This window comes from Lineus longissimus, chromosome 8 (assembly GCF_910592395.1).
Source record: "Lineus longissimus chromosome 8, tnLinLong1.2, whole genome shotgun sequence".
Lineage (NCBI taxonomy): Eukaryota > Metazoa > Nemertea > Pilidiophora > Heteronemertea > Lineidae > Lineus > Lineus longissimus.
In genome coordinates, this window is record NC_088315.1 from 15,065,065 (window position 1) to 15,089,299 (window position 24,235).

The 24,235-nt window shown below is 42.2% G+C and overlaps 1 protein-coding gene across 1 annotated transcript; it reads left to right on the forward strand.

Annotated features, from left to right (window-relative positions):
* The first annotated feature begins 6,344 nt into the window (after nucleotides 1-6,344).
* Nucleotides 6,345-22,868, forward strand: LOC135492957 (uncharacterized). Its single transcript, XM_064779705.1, has 15 exons — nucleotides 6,345-6,370; nucleotides 6,617-6,762; nucleotides 8,268-8,397; nucleotides 12,642-12,712; nucleotides 13,138-13,278; nucleotides 13,817-13,972; nucleotides 14,346-14,648; nucleotides 15,876-16,037; nucleotides 17,036-17,203; nucleotides 17,701-17,936; nucleotides 19,245-19,387; nucleotides 19,551-19,793; nucleotides 20,007-20,178; nucleotides 21,267-21,462; nucleotides 22,165-22,868. The coding sequence occupies exons 1-15, from the start codon at nucleotides 6,345-6,347 to the stop codon at nucleotides 22,320-22,322; spliced, it is 2,451 nt and encodes an 816-aa protein (XP_064635775.1). The 3' UTR covers nucleotides 22,323-22,868.
* The last annotated feature ends 1,367 nt before the right edge of the window (nucleotides 22,869-24,235 follow it).

Below are 24,235 nucleotides of genomic sequence, written 5' to 3' on the forward strand. Positions count from 1 at the left end.
GTCAACTGCTCTCGTGCTTCTCCACTTAGCAATGGCAACGTGTTCTTTTCAATCACAAGGTCCACAGGTTTAATATCGGGATATTTTGTCTTTACACATGCTAGCCTGAAGTGAAAGAAAATGTTCTGCTTTTTTGTTTTTTTCACATTCTGACCATTTTCTTTCACATAAAATTCCCTTGGTCCATGCGTTCGCACAACGTACTGCTGTCTGTCCACAGCAACGTAGTTGGCATCATCTGGGCGGACTATTGTCATCTTGCAACCAGCATCCAGAGGTTGCTGGCAACCATAACAAATGCGTGCTTTTGTTTGGGAATGCAGCAATACGTGAAACCCATCTGCTTGCTCTGATGGGATTTCACTGTTGAAACTGTGGGCTGGGTCTACAATCCTCTCTGGTGTCAATGGAGGTGCACGGAAGTTCCCAGCACGCCGAGATGGCTTTCCCGATTTTTTCCCTGCCCCCTTGGTAACGTTAGTGTTCAACATTGCCGATAAATTGGCTCCACCTTTTCTCTTGCTTCGCCACTGAAGGAATTGTGGCAACATACCCACCACTTCCCCTACAGCCAAGGAATGGGCGCACACGTTCATCGATTTGTATTGGCAGCACTTGTCATCGCACGCTATCCGGCCGGATGCAGCTGAAAACTCAACAAAATGTGGAGCTTTTGAAGAGTCACTTCGAACCATCCTTGCATAGGTGACACCTGGAGCACTTGTTATGTCAGATGACTCATTTTTGACAATGCCTGCTGCTTTTTTCCACATTGACTTCAGCATCTCATCAGGTAGTGTCAACAGATCTGCATCCTTGTAGTGAACAGAGAGGCAAGGATCCTGGCTTTGAATTTCATCAGCATCGGCATCAACAGTTCCCTTCCCAAAGACTTTTTGTAGGAGAGTGGTCCGTTCTTCTTCCGTCATCTTTTTCCACTCAACTGGATCGACCTCCAAATGTTGAAACTTTGGAGCAAGTCTGTACTCCCCGCAGCCTCGGACAGCTTTCTTAGCCTCATTGTACTGGCAGATCACGAACTGATGGAGTTTTTCATTAAAATCTGGAAGAGAGTTTTTCTTGTGTCCTACCCACTGTTTGAGGGAGTTGTTGAGACTCTCATTTCCATTCGTTGTGAAACGGCGTCCTTGCCAATGGGCAGCTTTGCGTACACACTCTATCATTCGGGCCTTGAAGCTCTCCGCCTGATGCTTACTGAACCAACGGTAAAAACCTGGGGCAATCGCCTGCCATTTGTCTTCAAGCTGTCCTAGTCTCACATCGAAATCTTCACTGTCATGAGCATCAACTAGACCCTTAATTAGGACTGTTCCCTCCTGGAAGCCAAATATATCCCTTAGCAGCACCTTCTTCACCAATGCGGAGACATACAGTTTTGTCGCCATGTATCTTTCTATATTGGCCTTTTTGTGAATCCAACAGAGGAGATTAATGGAATCTGGGAATGCAGCAACAATGGCATTCAGGAGGGCCACCTCACCATCTGTTCCAAATGCCTGTATATGGCGAAGGGCAGGATTAAGTCGCTGTAGGCATGTCATGAAATAGTAATAGTTGTCCATTTCGCGTTTATGGTGGACAAATGACGGCCCCACGAAAAATGGATGCGTTCCTGTTTTAGCAGAAACCAGCACTGGATGTTGCAAAGTCGTCACTGTCACATAGAAATTTCCCAACTCAAATGTTGGGTCGATGCCAAATACAGAAAACTCCTCTGGATGAGTCAGGAATTTTTCTGCATCACGCAGCTGCTCTCTTGTGGCCAACATATATTGCAAAGTTGGCTCAAAACCTGTTTTTGTTTGTTCAGTCTGAATGTGGCCCAATGTCAGTTCGTGTAAAAATTCACCAGTTTGTTGGCTCTTAAGACTGTCAATGAGAACAGTCAACCCATCCTTAACATGATTCTGCTTGAACCTGCTGGCATTGTATATCTGGGTGGTATTCCTTGGCTCCTCAGAAACACTACGACTGTTATCACCCCCACACTCAGTATACACCTCATGGTAAATATTCTTGGACTTACTCCTGGCCTCCGTTCCTTTCTGCACTTTCGCATTAATGGACTCAATCGTAGTTGGATCAGTTCGGTGATATGCACCCTTCACCTTCACAGCGTTACCATGGCATGGTAGGTACACTTCACTGCTGTCGCCTTCATGAAAGTACTGCACGACTGCATATCTGCCCGCATTGTTATTATCGTCTAAAAGAGTAGTAATTATCCGAGAGAATCTTCGACCCAACTTCTCTTTTGTGCCCTTGTGAATGCCATACTGGCGCAATAGTGTGTACTGTCTCTTACCACGAACATCTGCTGCTGCCGCGGAAGAGACACCTACTACTTCTCCATCGCTGACATCCACCCAGAATTTTCTCCTTGGCATGCTGGTTAGCCAAGCCCCATTATCATCAGCAAATAACGATTTATATTTGACAGACTGCAGATCTATCAAGAACACAGCATTCTTTCTAACTCCAATCGGTTTTTTTACACTAACAATACCATCCAATGGATCATGTAGAAGAAGGCAAAAGAGTTCTTTGGCAGTTAGACCAGTTTTTACTTCTGAGACAATTGGCATGGTTTTATCTCCATCATAATACTTGATGCCAGGCGAACTCGTACCTGCAGCAGCCAAACTAGTTGTAGTTTTTGTACCTGCAGCAGCCGAAGCAGTTGTATTCTTCTGGACAAATTCAAAGTCTGTGGACCTGGAAGAAGAGCAGAACTGTCAATATTTACTCAGCAAAGCCAACACATCCATTATGTTTAAGGCTGCTGTCACATAATGCAATTTCACTTTTCTTTTTTTGCGCGTCACACTTTATGTTTTCTTTCATTCCTGGGAAAGCACACCACAACAAACAGTGCATGCCATAAAGCATGCACTGTTTGTTGCATGCTTTATGGCATGCAATATCCTGTTGCCTACTGTCTTGGACATGTCACATCCTGTCTTTAGCTCTAGTCAGGTCAGGGCCCGGCCCGATTGGAATTGATGCATACCACCAGGGCTGTTCAGCCAACCACATTCTTTATGTTAAAATGCACTTGCAGGCAAGTATAAATATGACACTGGGGATGTATGGGAGATTGACATCATCGTTCTGTGAGTAACGTAAAACCGATATAGGTTTCTGGTTGAGTGATTCTTATTGGCATTGTGCCACGATTTCCTTTCATTTAGTGCGTCTAGTGTCAGGCCAGGTGGCAGCACCATATGAAGTATGAAGGTGCTGCAAAGACCACTGAGGCCAAAAGAACACATGGGGACGCTTACCTGTTGTAGGACAATCGCCTTGTTGACTGGCTGCCAAGATCTTGAAGTTTAATGGGGTCTTTGGGCTCACTGTCACTGCAACAAAGAGTAAAAATCATAAACTGAGGGTGCTCTTTTGACTTAAAACAGACACATATGGAAATATTTTTCTTTTCTGTTTCTCACACAATGCATGCACTGAAGAGCAATTCAAAATGTGCTAATCAATTCTTGTTTTTCAACAACCAACTGGCCTAGCAGACAAAGCATTCTTGAATGAAGGTGATAAAAGTCAGGAGAACACACAGCAAGGACACCTACCTGTTGAAGGACAATCCCTTTGTTGGCCCGCTGTCCAGTTCTGGAAGTTCGAATGTGTCGTTTGGGTCACTGTCACTGCAAATAAAAGTAAAAATCATATGAAGTTTGCTTATCAGTTCTTGCTATATTGAACTACCAACTGGCCAAGCGGACAAAGCATTCTTGAATGAAGGTGATAAAGTCTGGCCAGGCCTAGAGAGAACACACAGCAAGGACACCTACCTGTTGAAGGACGATATCTTTGTTGGCCTGTTGGCAAGGTATTGAAGTTTAATGCGGTCTTTGGGGTCCCTGTCACTGCAAGAAAGAGTAAAAATCATATAGAGGGCGCTCTTTTGACCTGAAACAGACACATACACACGGACTTGTGCATGCACTGAAGAGCAGTTCAAAATTTACTTATTAATTTAAAAATGTTTCGACGACCAACTGGCCTAGCACTAGCAGACAAAATATATTCTTGAATGAAGGTGATAAAAGTCAGGAGAACACACAGCAAGGACACCTACCTGTTGAAGGACAATCCCTTTGTTGGCCCGCTGTCCAGTTCTGGAAGTTCGAATGTGTCGTTTGGGTCACTGTCACTGCAAATAAAAGTAAAAATCATATGAAGTTTGCTTATCAGTTCTTGCTATATTGAACTACCAACTGGCCTAGCACTAGCAGACAAAATATATTCTTGAATGAAGGTGATAAAAGTCAGGAGAACACACAGCAAGGACACCTACCTGTTGAAGGACAATCGCTTTGTTGGCCCGCTGTCCATGTCTGAAGGTTCGAGGATCTCGTTTGGGTCACTGTCACTACAAGAAAAAGTTAAAATTGAATGACATGTAAGCTTGTATGTAATGAAAGCGGTATTTTGATTTGAAAAAAAGTTGTTCTTTTCAGTAAGCTGTTTTCAAAACAGTGGACAATTCAAAATGTGCTGCTTATCTTAGTCTCTGTATCAAAGAGGCAATCACATCCTAATACCTGACACTTTTCAATGTCTATTCAACACTGACTTGAGCAAAGTTAATTTTTTTTCTTTCAGAATCAACACCAATCAAATAAAATATGGAGTTTAGTCAATAGTGCAGCTGTACAGCCGCTCTTAATCCAAATAGTTTTCAAGGTTAAATGGTGCCAGTTTTAGTGCATAGACTTACTCGTCAATATTAATGGGGTTGCGATGTGATCCAGTCTCCAGTCGTCTCCTCTTAGGCAATGCTGATTCAGCCACTGCATCTCTGTAAGTGTAACAACAAAAATAGGAGAAGGGTTACATTGATAAGGGGTGAAGATATAGCCGGCCAGAATACGCAGATTCATAATCCAAATGCAATTTTGTATAGAATTTTCAAGTGGACCTCCATTGTCAATTAAATAAATCTTCAATCCGTGCCTTGGATTATCCTGACCGGACCAGAGCTCAGAACCTCTCTAATATTGACTTTAATAGGCCTACCAAGTTTCAGCAAATTCGTACGCATAATAAACGCACTACGGCACTACAACTGGATGTCTATTTTTATCGGACCACGATAAAATTGAACGGGCCCTCCCATAACCATCATACCGAGTAAATCAAATCCTGAAAAACACGTTGGACGTTCAATTTCAAGGCTTATCAATCACATCATACAACCAGTCAGTCCGGTGTGTAGGCTTTGCCTAAATGGGTAGGCCTACAAAAGATTTGCAATAAGTGGTCTTCTGCTGTCAGTCAAATGGCCCTCCCCCCAATGGCACAGGTTGCTACACTCAGCAGCTAGTGATACCCTGATTTGAGTCACACAGCCCACACAAAAACATGCGCTGCGTACATGCTGCAATGCATAGACCAGGGCCTAACGTTGCATGTAGCAACACGCTGTGCTGCACAGCGTGCAGCTGCTGCAGTGCCAGTGTTGAACTTATTACTTGTAGGCCTATAGCTAAAAAAGAGCATGTAGGAGAATCAAGACACAATATCACTTGTTGACAATTTTCACGTCAGATTTACCTATTAGTTCCTCTATTCTGCAAATAGAAATTCCGGTAGAAATTGGGAGATTTCTCCGGCGAGAATGAAAACCCCTCCTCGGACATGTTGGGGATGCTCCATGTGCTTGCACCACGATATGTCGATGGTGTCCAGTCAAAACGGCCCGATCAAGGCCGGATGCTGCCAATCTGCGCACACGTTGATGAGGCTAAAAGGGGTATTGGGAAATGAGCATTCCTCCTTCCATTCCGACTGAAGCCAGTTTTAGTTACACCCGCGTTCGCGGCCACAACCATGGCAACAAGATGGAGTCTGCAGACCAGAATTCGACACAAGACTGGTTTCTGCTTTTCGTTTCTGTGTTTCTGCGTTTCGTTTCTGTGTTTCTGTGTTTCTGTTTCGTTTCTGTGTTTCTTGTTTTACAACTACCCCAAAATCGCAGCCAAAAAATCGTTTAGCGCAAAACGATTTCCGTAGCGAATTCGCGTCAGAACGTCCAAAACTTATACAATGTATCATTTCGTAGCGCAACAGAATGATGCGCAATATTCGAGAGGAAACACCTGCATATAAATAGGCCATTATCTTACCGTTTTAAAAAGTTTGAATTCATCCCTAACCTTAAATAATCCCCTGCCGTATCCATATCTGAAATAATGTTCTTGACAAACCTAACCCAAAATAGTCCCGCCACACGGCCTGTTCAAGCACTCCAAACGAACTTCTACTACTATTCGCAAGGCAGCTACCCAAAACAACCCACCCAAAACATGTACACTGCAGGCCTACACTCGATGTAAACATAAGCCAAAGGCAGTGCCAATGTCTACCAATTTCCATGTGGCATGTACATCCACCGCAAATGATATGCATTAACATTACCCGAGGTGAGCACATGGTCCCTGGACCAATCATTTGGGTTTTTTTTGTCATTTTTGACCAGCCCCAGGTGCTCAAACTGAAAGTGAGCAAAAATATGCCACAACTGCCCGGTTTTGGAAAACCGTCCTTCAATGGACTATATCCTGCTATTTTTTTCCAGTTCTGCACAACCTGCCACCAACCCTTTGGCTAACAAAAATGCACAAGTGTCTCAGTCGAATGATTCGGAGCAACATGTACCATCACAGCCTATTGCAATCTCCGAGTTGGTCAGTGCTGTTGAAAAAAGCAACAACATTTCTCCAGGTAGGTGTTCATTCTAAAGAACCACAATTAAGAAGCCAGTTGCCAATAAACTGACTTGTAGAAGATGTCATTATAATACCCCTTACAGTTCCATTACCCGGTAACACGGGGTAGAGACTTGACCTTACTGCACATTTTTGCTCTGATCTCTCATGATATTGGTCTGATTGATTTGAAATCTGGTGCATTCGATTGAAAGGTAAATTTTTGACTATTTGAGGTCAAGGTTAGCCAGACTTCATCCCTGGGGAGGCTTGATGCTTTAGCAGGTAGTCAGGCCACCCTCAATAGCTAGTTCTCAAAACAGCCCCTTTCTCATGGAGGTCAAGCACAGTACGTAACACTGTTTAATTGTAAAACCTGGTGAAAAAAAGCATGATTTTCAGAATTTCTCCTGTGAAAAGGTGAAATTATTTGTGCATTTTGCGCCATAAGTACGCTCATCTTCATCTTGCATCTTGTTTTCAAATGGCAAGAATAACATGAATACATGTCAAATGACATCAGATATATGTTTTTTCCAATGTCGTCGTTTTTCTATTTAAAATAGGGCTTATTTTCTTTCCCTCATTTGAAACCCTTTTCAAACCTTTTCTGCGGCCACCTGGGAAACATACGTGTACTCCCTTGATATCAGCATGAACAAAACCAGATCACCAGTAGTTGTAAGAAATGCAAACGCCCTGAAAGTGCTTCCAACAGACACTTGGGACATGATAGATCCCACAGCCATAACACGCTTGATTTAACAAACCAGCTATGTATCAGACAAAAGGGGATTATTTGTACTCAAGTTATTTACTGACCTAGAAATTTCACAGACCTTGTTTTCTGGATATTTCCTCAAATGAGGCCCCTTGATGAGTCCTAAGTTAAGTAAAGTTGTATCATTCTTTGAAATGCCACTCCACTGACAGCACACAGTGTTCCTTTTAACTTGCAGAAAGGTTAAAAAATTGCATTGAAATGAAACCAGTGCCATATTGTAGCCTACTAAGTATTTCATGTAGTTTACGGAACTGAAAGAATGAAAAAAAATAAATCGTTGGGAAAATTTTGAGAAATTCCACTTTTTGTAAACTTTGATGATCTGTTACCATGGCAACAAAAGAATGGCTTTAAAATTCAGAGGTAGGGCCTGGTGAAATGGCACAGTGAGTAAAATTGGTGACCAAACATGGAGGGAGAGGGATGCAGCAGTGAACCAGGCATGGGTCAGGGCTCATCCATGCAATTTTAACTTTCTGCAAGTTAAGGAGCACTGTGAGCAATGGTCTTGATGGCAAACGATAGTTGATTTTCCTCTTTGATACTTATGGCCAGGGTTTCGTGGTCCTGTGACATCTAGTCTAGTCAGATGCCATAAAAGAAGCTGTCAATGACCACATCAATCACACACCTAATAAAAAGGTCATGATTTTACAATATTCTATTCATCACTTGTAGTGTCCAAAGGTTGTTTGCTGGAACATAGAAACCCATTTTTTATAAAATCTTCTTTATAGAACCTCCCTACGCCCTAGAGGCACCAACTGTGTCTGATGTCTTCCAAACCACGGCACTTGATGCTACTGTTAGTGTAGCAGTTCCCAACTGTCCAGCTGATCTCAAAAAACCTTCGACTCTGCTGAAAGGGTAAGTGTCTATGATTATTATTTATAAAATCTTCAAATTCTTACGATTGACGGTTAGTGGGTTAAACTAGCCAGCCCTCTGCCTATTCAAATCAGTACATTTCACTCTGTGCGTACAATAGATGGCCAATATAAACCAATTAAGCTGTCACAGTTTTTGGTTTATGGAACTTCAATTTCAACCTCAAACCTCTTCCATCAAAGCCGTCTTATAGCTACAAACCCTGATTAATTCAATTGTTAACCTTACAGCAGGACATACCTTTGCGCAAGAATGGTGTCCTTTTGAACCCGCGAAAGGATGAATTTTTCCAACACGATTTATGCTATTTCTAGTCATGGCGAACCCTTACCATGTTGAACAGTGATTTAATCTAACATATTACCCATTGAAAATCCATTGCTCAGTGTGGAATGCTGATTTCTAACCACTTATAATTAGATGAAATCAACCTTGCATTTGCCGATGGCTCAGTAATAGTATATTGTTTGAGGATACATTTCACATTAATATCAGAATGTTGCTACTTCTAGCAAGGGTCCATCATATATCCTCCAGGTTTTTGATTCGACCTATCACCAATAGTTTGCACGTTTCGTTTTTATTTGAGCTGGAAGCACTGCGTTTGTCCAAGAATTTCCTAATGCGGCCGATCTTATAAAGACTGGCGACGGCGGCTTTGCAAGTCATTTTAACCTGCATGCGCATGCTCATGTCCCCTTCCAACCATGCCCCCAAATCCTTAACACACTTGGAACACTGAATCCAGACACCGTCAATGTTGATCCCCGGTATAGAGCCCGATCCCCTGGCGCTGACAAAGTTAGCCATGTCGGTCTTTGGCGCATTAAGGGCAAGCATGTTTTTTGAAAGCCACGTTTTATTATTCCTAATACCATCCTCCATGCTTGTAACCAACGCTGTACATTGGGACTCGTCACCACGGCGAGCCGACTTCAACAGCTGATTGTCATCAGCAAACAGCTGATACGGAATACTGCACCTGTGCATCACGTCGCCTAGAGGAATTGTGTAGATTGTAAATAGGACCGGGCCGAGAACTGAACCTTGTGGAACGCCAAATTCCAATGAAACACGATCAGAAAAAACACCACAGATTGTCACCGAGAGCTGTCTGTCCTCAAGGTAGGATTTAAACCAATCGAATGCAGATTCAGTCAATCCAATCCTATTTCGTAGTCGATCCAAAAGTAGGGTGTGGTCAACCGTATCAAATCAAGTTATTCAGAATGAAGTAAATTTCCATTTTTAACCTAGGAGGATGCTGTCTGAAAAACAAAGCAGAGGCTCCCAACCTTGAAATTGGCATCGACTTCGTTTGGAAAGAGTTCTATTTGCTTTAGGATTTTAAATTCTAGCCAAATTAGTGGTGCCTATGGCCAGCCCTTAATCATGAGGTTTTAAAAGGAACCAGTTTTGAACCAACCTTGCACTGCAGGCTAATGTACAGCCGTGCGCATTGGCCTACAAACTTGTACGCTACGCATATGACAAAAATCTATGGTCTTTCCAGGCATTTGATTACATTATCCTAAATTATGGTGACAGCCAGCACGGCCAGAAACAGCGATGTAAGAGCTTGGTGAAATGACATGTTATTCATATTACATGACTTTTCCATTCATCGATGGTTTGCAAAGCTTTATGCCACTTATATAGCTAACTAGGCCTACCAGAATTGTGTAAGATAGTGTAAGTTGGGGACAAAACCTCACAGCAAAGACGGTAGTTTTGCCAAGGAAGAAATTGAAAAAACTGTAACTAAAATCACCATTTACTCATAAACTACTAGTGATTTTTTTCTTAAAAATACTGGCTTTCCCTAGCAATGACCCTTATTCACGCATTGATAAGGTTTTTTTAAAATTCAACCAGTATGATAAGAGTCGATTTCTATGAACCTTTTTCAAGCATTGTCTAGGAGTTCGGCCGAGCAAAAACAAGCAGGTGTGCTTATTCTGTTCATAAAAAAACAAACATGTATCTCATGATTAGGAAGATAACTTAAGGGTTGACCATACGTACCACCATTTTTGCTAGAACTTGAAGTCTAAAAGCAATTAAATCCCTTTCAAAACAAAGAGAACCCTTTTCTAGAGAACCGCCTTCTAGGTTTTAAATGGGCATTCACTTCATTTTGACGGAGTTCTAATTGATTTTGGATTTCAGGTTCTAGCCTAAATGGTAGTACCTATTCCCAACCTAAAAGCCAGTTTGATTTCTTTGTTACGGACCTCACATCTGATATCAGTTACATTCTTCTTTTTAATAATGTTTTAGGTTTTCGACTTGTAAACGTTTAAATATCACAGTGTATAGTGTTGATGCGAATAACTCAGTTTGAGAGGGAATGAAGTGTTTCTATACGAAATCTTAGAGGCTTTTTGAAGTTTTCCTTTATATCACAGTGTACATTGTGACCGTGCATGAGCCTTGGCAGTCTACAGTAAACTAGGGCAGAAATCTAGAGCACAAATTTTTTCAGTCTAACAAGCTTTGCATTGCATTGTTGGGGATTCCCCTTCCAAGTTTCAACCACGTGATGGGATTATTTGCCTTGGTGTTTTACCCCTTTCATCTCTCCTCAGCAATCATCAGCCTCATCAGCTGCGACCCTCGAAGGCAACGGGCTTGTTAAAATACAGTTAAATAACTTACAAATTAGTAAAAACTGCGAGAGCACACCCAGGCCCGTTGGTTTTTTAGAAAACAGACTTGCCAAGTCAACTCGTAGTGCCAGACATGAAAAGCACGACTGAATACCATTTTGCCTGATTACATCAAATCATTTTGTCTGGACATCAGCACAGACTGAAATAGATTAGCAGGGATAAGCGTGCGGGGCGACTGCGATTGGTTGTTCGGAATGGATCTTGCTGTGATTAGTTGACGTATTTGCGGCTGAATTACGTCATCATAAAGGGGAAAAGTTTGTATAAAAGGCGCCGTGGACTCGGTTCTTCATCATTACGGAAATCTGTGCTCTAGCGTCTGGGCGTATACCTCATCAGACCAAGGAAGACTACTGCGGTTAAGATTTATTTATTTCGTATTTTTGCAATCAAAGGAGGTCCCATTTTGGCAATATTTTTGACAATAATAGTTTTCTCCCGTATCTTTAACCCACTTGAAGAATGTGTACAGCGCTGGCATGTTTGTAATTGATATGTATGATTCTCCAAAGCAAATTTACGCCCCAAGATGTGCTCGCATGCCTCTCATGGTCTTTGCTTCGGACCATTGGTGTGTTGAAGTGCAAAAACAATGCAAGAAAGAAATTGTAGGCATCATTCCTCCTCGGCAAAATATGAACCAATGTCGCTGCAGATTCCAAACCCTTGGCCATCTAGATTTACTTCCATGAGAAGCGGCACCTGACAAATGAGTGATTTTGCTTTTGACCTATTACGCGTTTTTATACTATAACGTATGGTTATTTTTTGTTTTTAATGATATTTACACCTCCCCCCCCCCCTCCCCCAATCTTTGGTTTTAGGCCGGAATATGCCAGTCAAGATATAACCACTATAGTTGATGGCTTTTTTGGCAAGGACTGGGTAATAATTTTTGCGCTTGGATAAATCTCCAGTTAAGGTAAAAAATTCTAGGCAGATTTGAAGCAAATTTGAGGCGCATCTGAATGTTTTCAGTATTTTTCTGCCGTCTTAAGGAAAGAATATTGCCAATCATTTATCCTCTTGCATTTGACTTGTGCTTCAGTACCCCGATGCTCTCGAGCGGAGAGCATAGGAGGTATGTATATATTTTGGGGTGAAATATTGCTTTTTTTCGCACATTGGTAAGTGCAGACACTTTAACTCCGCTCGAAAGCGATTTTATTTGCCCAAAATGCCCATGCATGAAGTGGGAACGACATTCCCGTCCCACCGTAAAACTGTCATCATCCAGATAATTCGTGTTGGGCATGCCAGTTTTGGTTTACGGTCATCATCCAGATAATTCGTGTTGGGCATGCCAGTTTTGGTTTGTTCCATAGATTTGAAAGCATAATCGGAATTTGCAAAGGAATAAATTTCATTTAATAGCGGCATCTTTTAATTTAAGTTAATTAATGATTAATCCTGGGATCTATAGTGATTGTCGTCAAATTTTCATTGCATTTCTGTGGGTACTTTTGAAAGTGATTTATTTTTTGTTGGTTTATTTTGGCTCCCGTTTGAATCTTGCCTCCTTTTTTGAATTTTGCATGTTTTCTGTTTCAGTGAAATGCTGTTACTGGCTGTGATCGTCTGCGCTGCCATGCTGTGTACCACCGGCGCAACTTCGGGCATCGGTGAGTCAAATGGCGGCTAGTCCAGCCGAGTCGTATATGTTGTTACTGGACAAGATTTTCCCGAATTCCTTTTGAATGGCTCTGAAAGTTCCTCGAAATTAATCCTAAAAGTAGGATAGATTTTTCCCGATAGTTCCGAATCTCAAAAAAGCGAATATTTTGCGCCTGAAAGTTGTATTTGGCCAAGCAAATATCACGTCTAATTGCCCTTAACGGTTTAGGCCTATCGACGCCCTTTAAAGAAGTCTTGTAGGGGGGGTTGATGTGCCAGATGACCCTTTAATAAGACGTCGGATCAATAGGAATTTGGGCATTGGTACGTGCGGAGTTTGTAGACAGTCGACAGTTTATTGGGCTATGCGTGAAGTAAGGGGCAAAAACGATGCAAGCAGCCTGTGTGTAACTAACTGTAATGGCTTTTTCAGCTGTTGACGACGCCTGTTCGACCAACGCGTTTTGCAACTATGAAGGAGACTCCCCAATGGATCACACGAAATGTGACAGCTCTGTGTGTGTATGTACGAGCTTGTATTATGGAGAGGCTGGCGATACGACCTGTGTTCAAGGCAAGTATCCAACAATGTCCAAGTATAATGTAGTCGCTGCCGATCTGATCAATCATATCGGCAATCATATCGGCAAGTAGTTTTCGGGTTTCTCTTTTTCAAATCCCAAGAAATAATGGATTTATTTGATGCATGATATGCAGACTTGATTGGTTTACACCCAAACAAAAAATCATGCTTGGAAAGGCCAATTGAATTTCGAAGACCTGATGGTCATCATGAACGATAACGGCCATTTTTTTACAATGGGCAGATCATGACATTTTGGACCGTTTTGGTCATGGTCATTGTTTCCAAACGTTGAAAAGTCGTCGGGTAGACACAGTTGTAATAAAATATACTTGGCGTGGCTTGGTAGATTTCACTTGCCTGTGGGGTGCCATGCAGGACCAAATAAAGTACTGAAAATCGAACGATCCATTTAAATACACACGTACACAACTTTTCTGAACATGGCGATTCAGGTGTTAATTCACCTTGCCCCAAGTTTGAGTGCATGCATATAAATTATACGTCTAATGAACTTTCTTTATGGCAGCTTCACTCGGCGGTAGTTGTGCTGGCAAAACGGACGCTGCTGCGTTTTGTGCAACAAGTGACCCTGATGCAGAGTGTGCCAGCGACGTCTGTGCCTGCAGTGCCGGATTCTACGAAACTGAAAGTTTACTTGATGGAACCACGCATTGCTCTAAAGGTAAGTGAACAACTGAGAATCGCAAGGTTTGAAAGGCTTTACACTGAACAATGCATATACTATTGCAGAGTTCGAAATGATCCGGCACTGTTGTACAAGTCATTGGAAACCTTTTTGTTAGGTCATGAATTGGTAGCCATTTTAACAAAACCGATATATTGAAGACGGTTTTCAAAAAAGTTAATTTGAATGCAACATGTTCTGTGTCCGACTGCCAGAAACATCTGTGTAATGCCTTTACCAACCATGTATCCGAGGCTCGAAAGTTTTAAAAATATTGATATAATACTTGAGCAATACGTAATGCCACTTCACGCGCGCACGTCTCGAGCCCTTTAACGCTCGTTTTTTCAAATAGTAATTTATTTTACAGTCGCAGTCGGAACTCCATGCGACTCCTCGGCTGGTGGTGATGCTTTCTGTCGAACGGGCCTTCCTGCAGATTCTGAATGCATCGTCATAACGCAGACATGTGAATGTCCCAGTGGAAAGACCTATGTACCGTCCCTCGATCTCTGCCATACTGAAAGTTTCCATGCCACATGCGCAACGTGCAGACAAACTGGCGGACATTGTTATGACATTGAGGATGACGATTCCCCCACTGGATGTGTCTGTCCTCCATCTAAGGATAGCAGTGGCGTGGCCCTAACTGTAGGATGTGACCTTGGCATCGGTAAGATATCATCTGTATTTCTGTATTGATTCACCTAGTACTCGAAGTAGAAAAAAGGAAAGATGAAAAAAGAAGTACGCAGTTTTCGAATCGGAAGGTTTTATTTTACGTTCTGTCGGGTGCTAGTAAGCATAATCGAAGTTTCGGCAGATGTCTACCGATGATTCTAAAGTATTCGCAAGCTACCATAACTATTTAAGTCTCGGTAGTGCAATGGCAAACAACACCGATAATACAATGATGCAAATACTAATACAATTATGCCGTGTCAAAAGAAAATGCATAGCTTTCATGGAAATAATTCGCTCATTTGGTCTGAACCCGCAACCAAACTTGTCACTTGCTGTCACTGACAATACTGTGACGCTGCCGATCGAGGGGCTCCTGTACAAAAATAAATGTCCATAGGTTTTTGAAAAGATCGCAGATGGCATAAGATAATTGAATGCGGTTTTCAGCAGAAAATGGTATATTTGGTAATGTATCTGTTGTTGTATCTGTATTTGGGCCTAGCTAATCCGGGCTCTTCATTATGTAACTGGCAATTTTAAAAATGTCCAAAAACTAACTTTTTTATTTTTGTTCTTTTTCACAATGTATGGATGAACTATGATGCAACGAAGGTTGTTTCGCTTTAATTAGAAAATTCCTCCTAAATTCCGTTATTTTGAAGACTACTTTTAGCTCGCTATAGGCGATTGTTTTTTCAGACAACTTTGTATTGCTGACCATGAGGGGAGTTCTCAGTCTGGCCCCATTCATAAAAACCCTAACTTTCAACACAATTGATGGTTTAATTAGTCAAAGTGATTCCCAAACGAATTTTTTTTCGAAATATCTGTTACATAATGAAGGGATGGAATTGGGTGCATCCAAATACAACGGATTTATGACCAACTAAATATACCATTCTCGGCTTAAAACCGCATTCAAATATCTTATTTCTGTGATATTTTTAAGAGTCGCAACACTAGGGCTGAACGTGTAATGGAAGGCGTACCATAAACTGGCTACATGTAATTGGCGTAGACTACATTTATCCTGTTGGAGACTTATATAGCCGGCTTCGGGAGGCAGTTTCACATGCTTATTACACGTAATGTAGGCCTGTTGTACAGGAACCCTTCAACCAGTTAAAGCGTCTACACAGTAAGAAGAAATAATATTGACGGCAAGAAAACTGAACGACATTTATTCACAGCTAGTTTTAATTAAAATCTTTTTTAGCTCTGATTGGCGACTATTGCGATCCAACTGGAACACCTGCAGTGGATTGTGAATTAGAAGACTCCAGTTGTCTTCACGCAGGCGCGCTAAATGGTCGCTTCACCTGTCAATGTGACCCTGGGTATCACGCCATAAGTTTATTTGGAGACGAACGGAAATGCTGTAAGTAATATTTGTACTTGATTAGTATTGTCGCGCGGAGTTTCTATATTGCCAATTCGATCAGCTTAATTCGGTTTTCATGAAGTAGCAATATCAACATGCTAAGACTGCTTTGGCAAAATGACAATGAACTATTTTGTAGGCCTGGGACAATTTCCAATGTTATATCCCCAGCGCAATAAACATGAGGTTCGAGTCTTTGCACATCCTAATGCACAAAATAACCCCTGGAAAACGTGTCCGGCCCGCGAGCTTTTTTCCCAAACCACATGATATCCATTGCAATGGTTATTCGTAGCGTTCCTAGCTCTTCTATTATATAGAGGGGCGCGCATATAATCGTTCCGGATAATCGAAGAAATTCGATTCTCATGGTACACTGTGCGTGGTAGTCTCTTTACTTAAAAGTTTACAAAAGTCCAAATGGAAATATGTTTGGGCCATGGATATGTACAATAGTTCGGGTGAAAAAACTCGTCCGACCCTATAAGGTATGGTTCTGGTAGAGGCCATCAACTGTCAATTGCCCTGAAATGGAATAAACCGACCTATTAACTTTGGAGTCATTTGAATTGTCGTGAAATTCCAGAGCTCGAAGGGTTGACTGCCGTGGTCTTTCAAGAACCATGTACAGTATCAGAAGTAAGAACACGTCCTAGAAACATTTTCCTTAGGAATTTTAGATTGATACACCGGCTTCTGCACAAAATATCTTTCAGAACTTTTAGCTGTAAAGTTTTGGCAGACTGCCCACACGTGTGCATATCCTGTCGGAATTTGTATGCCTATGAAAGCATTAATATCTTGCAATTCAACTAAATTGTGATAATATTGCTATTTTTGGGAGTCTGTTGCAGAAATTTACTTGTTTCGGTGAATGAGTGTAACATGTGTGAAGGGCTTCTCTGGTTGAATAGGCTTCTCTGGTTGAATCGGCTGGTTACTTAAAATTTGTGGCACTATTTCATTTCACTTTTCATTTCGCACTTTTTTTTCAGATCGCTCAATTGCCAAAGAAACTGATCGTAACTGCATGTGGTGCCAGTCACGCGGTGGCATATGTTATGATATTGACGATGATGGCGTTCGTGATGGGTGTATGTGCCCAGCCACTAGGAGTACCTCAGATCCCAATGATCCCAGCACTGATTGTGACGTAAACCATGGTAAACGCGTTTGAACCTCATCTAGCATTGTGCTACACCCGTGACCTACTAGATTTTCACTAAGAAATCTTTTTCCTGTTAATTTCTTTTTGGAATCGGCCATTTAGTAATATACTGGAGCCTTTTACATCAATGGTTGTGATCTACACTTTCATTGAACATGAGCACTTAATCGTGGGTGCCATTAAGGCTTTACCTGTCCGATATGTCGACAACAGCGATGCTTACATTGAAATGTTTATTGAACCACGCTTGATTTAAGATAGAAGAACCAAGTCACTTTCTTATTCTAAAGACACTCTATTCGGAGGAAGTGACGCGAGGTCATGAAGCGTTTCAATGGTTACGTGAAAGGAAACTTTTTTTCAAGACGACCCCAAAAAAGGTGCATTGCTTGGACTTATCTACTTGACACATTACCACGTGCTTTCCGTCACCACGTGCTTTCCGTCATTAACTGCTGAGCCTTAGTACACACTTGGAATTTTTTGTTTCAGTGACCGTTTCCTGTACTGCAAGTAGAATGGACATATGCTACACTCCCCACGACACTACTCGCCTCCCTGGCATGGCAACCAAACTAACCAATGGGGATGCGTACGTTTACATCGAACGCCACCTTGGAGAAGATCCTTGTCGATTTGAATACGATGGAAGTAGTGACTGGTGTGTGAGCCTCGACCTTGCTTCCGACCAGACTGATGCTTGTGATACCCGTGTTACCTTTCCAACGGTAGGAAAATGCTGCAAAGCAATAGGATTTTACCAGTGTTTAATCCGATTGCTTTAAGCTCTATATCGATTTGCAGTGGTAAATATACATCTGGTAGTGTACGGGTGTAGATACAAATGGAATATACTCCAGACTTGCAATTTCAGGAACGTCTTGGATCGGCAACCTAAGCCCATGTAGATATTATGCTCATTGTCGTTGTGCAGCACGATTGAAAAATTTTGAAGAGCATAATAGGTTGGCGGCACCAATTTGTTTATGCCATTTGCCTTCATGCAAAGATTTCAGAATGGCAGGCCCAATTGGATTTCACTTCGTCGAAGAGACTTTTTTGAGGATTCGTTACCAACCTAGACCTAGACATAAAAGTATCGCCAAATCGATCGATAAAAGTCTTAGTGGTTGGGTAACAAGTGATCAGTTTATTCCCAATGCTAATCATTGTAAACTTTCCTAAGACGGACAAAATTTAGCCAATTGTAACAGGCCAGGGTCCCTTCTGGTCCACTTACAAAAGACCCCCAACTGAAATAAATAGTAATAAATCCCAGTGTCGTAAGTTAGCCTCATTAAAACAAGTTGATCGGTAAAACAAGTTGATCGGGAAAAGTCGCGTTTCTCTTTCACGTTAAAAGACCCAACTCCCGGGTGAACTGTTCAGGAGAAGCTTTTTGTAATTCGGAGGTTATTCATGCTCGTCCGTTTACAGCACTTGTAATGACCTTCACATAATCATGAAATCAAAGATACCATTCCAATATAAACATTTGTAATTTTAATACAAACTGCCACGTAACTGGCTAAGATGTGGCATGTTTTACGAACAGGTAATTAGTAGAGCTGGGGGCCTTAACGTGCATCTGCATAAAAGGGCCGATTTTTGAGAAAATGGCGGACGATCTTGTAAATGCCAGCTTTGCGATGTACACAAATGTGCGGTATTGCAACAGACTGCAGTTCTTTGACAAAAAAGAATATGTGTTGGAAGAAATTGACGTTAGGATTTGAAAAAAAAATGATTATTGATAAAAAATGGTTAATAAGGGGAGTAGTTTTTGTAGTTGACGCACACCCGGTCTGGTATCTGGTCATTCTTTTTTACGCTACTTTACCCGAGAGTTCCTCGAGCCTGGTGCGTGAGCGTGCGGGCTCAATTCATACTGGGCATGCGCTTCAATACGGGAGATCCGTCGCTTAACAAAGCGCGGCGCGTGAAATCGAACACGCTATTAATTCCCTTCTGTAAAACTGCTCTTACGAATACGTGTCGATACCTGTTGATCACTTCAAGCTTCTTTTATATTGCAGAATCGCCACATCAGTTACAACAACTGGATGGTCCTCCAAACTACTGCCATCGGAAGGAGTATGTCGGATGAGAGCGTCCATCTTTACTGTCAATACGACATTATCTCGCATGTGTTCACCGAAACCGGAACGGAAGTTGTCGGGTGAGTAATCTAACGTTAAATTCTACCGGCATAGAGGCCATATATTAGAGAATCCTGCAATATAACTGCGAAATGCCGAAGTTTGTTTCTCCCGTGATGCCTGTGTACAGGCAGCAAGACTCGTCGCTCTGCAAACGTTACAATGACCTTCTGTCCTTTTCAGGTTTGCCTCTATGGCGTCCGAGGGAGATGAAGTGCACCCTGTCTTAACAATGGATGTTCATGATGAATTCGGCCGGGACGCAACGGTGCAGGGCATCAGACAAGGCCAGCCAACAATGCTCATCATAGAGATGACTGAAGACAAGAGCGTGTACCACTCCATCAGGCCAGAAGTTTGCATTGCCTCAAACCGACCAGAATTGTCCAACCCGGCTACATCGTCCATTCTGCTGCTTTATGAAGGGTATGCATCTTGTTTGGATAAATTCTAAATGTGTGACTGAAGGACCCAGTTGATACCTTTTTACCACATTACCTGTTACACCTTCGCAAGTTGTGTGACATTACGAGTTTTGAAACGTGGTGGACGTTCCAGCACTGTTGAATTCGATACATGGGTAAAACCTAACATACCAACTACAGAAAAAAGATTGTTCAGGAAACTCTTCTCTTTCAGTTGCCCAGTCGTGGACTCCTACCTGAACGCGAAGAACACGTTCTATCCCGATCCAGCTGATGCAGAGGTATCTAGAACTGGTTACTTCCCAATGCTTCAATTCGAGGATACGCAATTTGTGTTCTTTCACTGTGCCGTCGAGGTTTGCAGGAATGACGAAGATTGTGACCCGGTAAGTTGTTTTGCTCGTCTTGGTTAGTTTCGGCTTCCATGACCTTTTTCGTCTCCAGTTGCATTCTCATTATAGTCTGGGATGCGAAACGCAAAACTTGTACGTATACTTATATTTTTTGTCGAATACGTCATCAAATGTGGGACTGGTTTTTTCCCGTCTTGTACATAAGTCGAATCTTCCAGCCTCGATTAAAATGCCGCGAAGACTTTGGCTGTTGACTCACGACTGAGAAAACCTGTTTTGTGGTTTCTTTTCTGCATCGAATCAACCCATGACAGCATTGAATTAATCATGTCGTCATTGATCATCATCGATCAGCACAGTCGATTACATTATCGCGTTTCTAAACGTGGATACCTACACATACCTACACAGATTTTTAGGCAAACGACAAACTGCCACCAAAAACAAGCTTTTCTTTTGTATATTCCGCTCGGATTTCAAAATCATTAGTCGCTGTTCAGATCGGTGAAACTGGAGTACGTGCATGACGGATGTTTACATTGCGAAGGTGTATTGTGTGGTGGGCATTGGAACGTGAAATGCTAGTGTTGCTCTTGTAGAAACAGTGACACGTAATGGCCAGCTAGACGGGTCGGATGTCCGACATACCAAGTCGGCCCAGATTTTGGAGGTGACGCGGCCTGTGGCGTAGGGGTGTTACAAGGGGCTGAGGTAGCCGTTTTGAACTGCTAAACAATTGGTGCCCGGATGGAGAGGTTGGTCATCAACGTAGACGGCCTTTTTCCAAAATAGCACGCGTTTGTATGGCTAGCTGTAATTGGTCGCAAGGCACTGGAATAGATTTGCCCTCCGAAAACCAACGGCAATTGCACTTGCCAGGGCTCCCGTATGCGCATCATGGCAAGTAACATACGTTGGTGCGGCGATTATTTTTGAAGATTTATGACTCCCTGAAATGTGGATCAAGGGTCGCTGTTGTAAATTTAGCAATTGCCTTGATGATAATAAGCTGTAATTTAAATCGACCAATCGACTGTGCATTGGTAATGTGTGTCGTGATGTTTCACGTCTGATATAGAACCGAGTGAAAGCTTTTATTTTTTTGAAATAATGCATTGCAGGTTGACTGTTCCGGTGGTGTTGAGAGAAGGAAAAGAGCCATTGCATCATTGGAAGGCGACACTATCCTGCAGCGTGAAGTCCGGGAACTGCAATCTGGGTCGACTAGATTGGAAGCTCTTTACACTGGACCTGTACAGATTATTGCAGATTCGAACTCCAGAGGAAGTCTTTCCGTGAGAACTGATAAATCTGACTGTAAGTACAGAAATCATTGCGGGTTGTGCAGTCGGTCCGACAATCATTTAAACACCAGACGACCGCTTACTTTACAGTGCTATGGTAACACTACACTGGAGCAGTTTGCACCTGTATTGGAGCCGAGCGGATCAGATGGTTATTCCACATTCAAACTTCTCCCTGGAACGCTTTTGAATGTGTTTTTTTACTCAAGTTAATCCTTTTCGAAAGACGCTCAGTTTTCGGTTTCTGTTCGCTGACCAATTCCAGGAACAAAAAATACCTTCATTCAACAATCGGGAGACCGACAATCCTGCCAGTGCTTATTGCGGTATCCATTCCACATAATATGAAAGAATGTAAGGGATACAATGCTTATCAATTTTGATTTCATCCTGCAAAGTCGCCTTCCTGGATGTTGAGTGGTATTGAGGGATGTTATTGCCAAAATGTAGAAATGATAGTAAACTATACCCGATACAACGCATAACCTTTCGTGAAGGAAATTGGCATTGGCGCGACAGGAATTTATTTATTAAACTTCGTTCACAACTTCCTAATATATTTTCATCAGGTTCAATGTGTTTTCCTTCTACCCAATGTGGTCAAAATTGCCTTAAACTGATCTTCCATGATCAATTATTTCGCGGGTGTTTTTTAATCTTGATGGCTGCTCAATTTTCGTATTCACTTTGGTACATGTTCCATTTTCTATTCCAGCTGCCCTTCCTCGCAAATATCTTCTTCTGATCAGCATTGGCGGAGGAGCCATGATTCTCGTGATAGCTGTTGCCGCTGCAATTTTAGTCACGATGCGATCACGCAGGCGGAGAGCCCCAAGGAATGCAGTATCAGTCCAGTGCCAGGAAACCATGTAAAGTTCGTTCTTGCTCTTGACATTTCTAGTTCAAAGTCGACGCCTACCGCATTGCAATATGACTGCGTAGAATGCCCCATCCTTTGAAAAAAATCGTGTCGTCAATTTTTTTTGGTCTGGGCTTATGCAAGGCAAGAAAATTCAGATATCTCTAATCTAAGATCGAGGACGATGTTTACTTAAAGATTTATAATTTTGTTAAAAGGTTGTTTGCTCGGATTCACCATGTTATAAAACTACCCATCTAACATGTTTTTAATGACGTTGACAGTTAAGTTTACACTTGTGTACCGTTGATATGTGTAATTACATGTTAAAAGTTGTGTTTAGTTTAGTTCTGTTAATGGTTCTGTGACTTGTCAATTGGGCCAAAAAACCAATTGATCCCGCCACAGTTCAGATTCGCATTTAGTTCTGTTAATTTGTAATGTGTTGTATGTGTGTTATACCGATTTCATGTATTTTTAACGGTTTTTGAACACTTCTGATTATTCCGGTGTTTTACGACACTTAATCTTTGCTGGTTAAATAAAAGCTACGAAACCGATCATCGTATTCGGATTTTTGTATGTCTAGTTTACTGCTGGATACGGATACAATGCTTGTGATTACTAGTTCCGAATCTACAATTCGGAGAACAATTGCAACCAAATCGAAAGTGACTAGCGGAGCAGCGGCAGAACATAGACAATGGAAAACCACTATTTTTCCCAGCCTTGCATGTGCGGACTTGGGTAGAAATCCATTTCGAACAGTCGTGCCAGAGAGAACAGTCGTGCCAGAGAAAAAAATAATCTACAAATATTTAGGCAATCCGACGAAGGGCTGATGCCTCGACAAAATCTAGGACTTGAAATTTTCAAGGGCGTCGATTAGAGTTGAAAAGGATAATTGATTGCGGTTTTCAGCAGAGAATGGTATATCTAGTTGGTCGTATATCATTTGTACTTAGGCCCAGCTCATCCGGACTCTTCATTATGTAACAAGCAATTCATTGATTAAAGTTTAATCGATATTCACAAGATATTCACAATGTATTCACAATGTAAGGTAACATGTGGTAGCCCCTTTTCACCGATAACTTTGTTTCCGCAAGAAATTTCCAGGCAGATTCACTAAAAGCCGACCTGCATCTTGTAGTGGCACCTCTGTAAAGCCCGCAGCACACTAGCCGCCAACTTTGGCGACAAGAAGCGTTAAGCTGACGCCTCGACGCCAAAGTTGGCGGCCAGTGGATCTCGGTCAGCGCACACCTGCCCAGAATCGGCGTCCAGTACCGTCTTTTCCGCCACTTTAGGCTGCCATTTTGAAATCATGTGAATCGAGACGCAAGCTGATCGGCCATATCCTCGCCGCTGACGCCAAGTCGGGCGGCCATCCGTAGCACACCTGGGCCCAGTTCCTGAAATGGCGTTAGGCCAGCGCTAAGCCTTAGCGTGGCGCTATGTCCTATCTGGCGCCACGCTACGACTAGCGTGGCGCCAGATGGGTTCCAAAGCCTAGCGCTGGTGCTATCTTGTGACGAATCGACGCTAAAGTTATCAGCCCAAGGACCCTCCTCTAAGTTCTGCTAGTGAGCGCTAACTTCCACAGATTTCCAAAATGGCTGCCAACCAGGTCCTTTTTGGAAATTTATTCCAACAAAGTCATCCAATTCGCAGATTTAGGAGGTTTGAATCCCCTCTGGATTATTACAATGATATTCAACTATTTGAAAGGTTCAGATTCAGGTCTGATAGCATTTTATATATGACAGATTTAATCTGGGAACAACTTGGAAGGGACACTCGGAGAAATTCTAGCCTCTCCCCTGTGACTCCAGTCTTAATGGCCATTCGCTATTCGCTTCCTGCAGCTAGTAGGCGATTCTTTTGGGGTGTCAAAGTCGAGAGCTTCAAGGACTGTTTGGTGTTA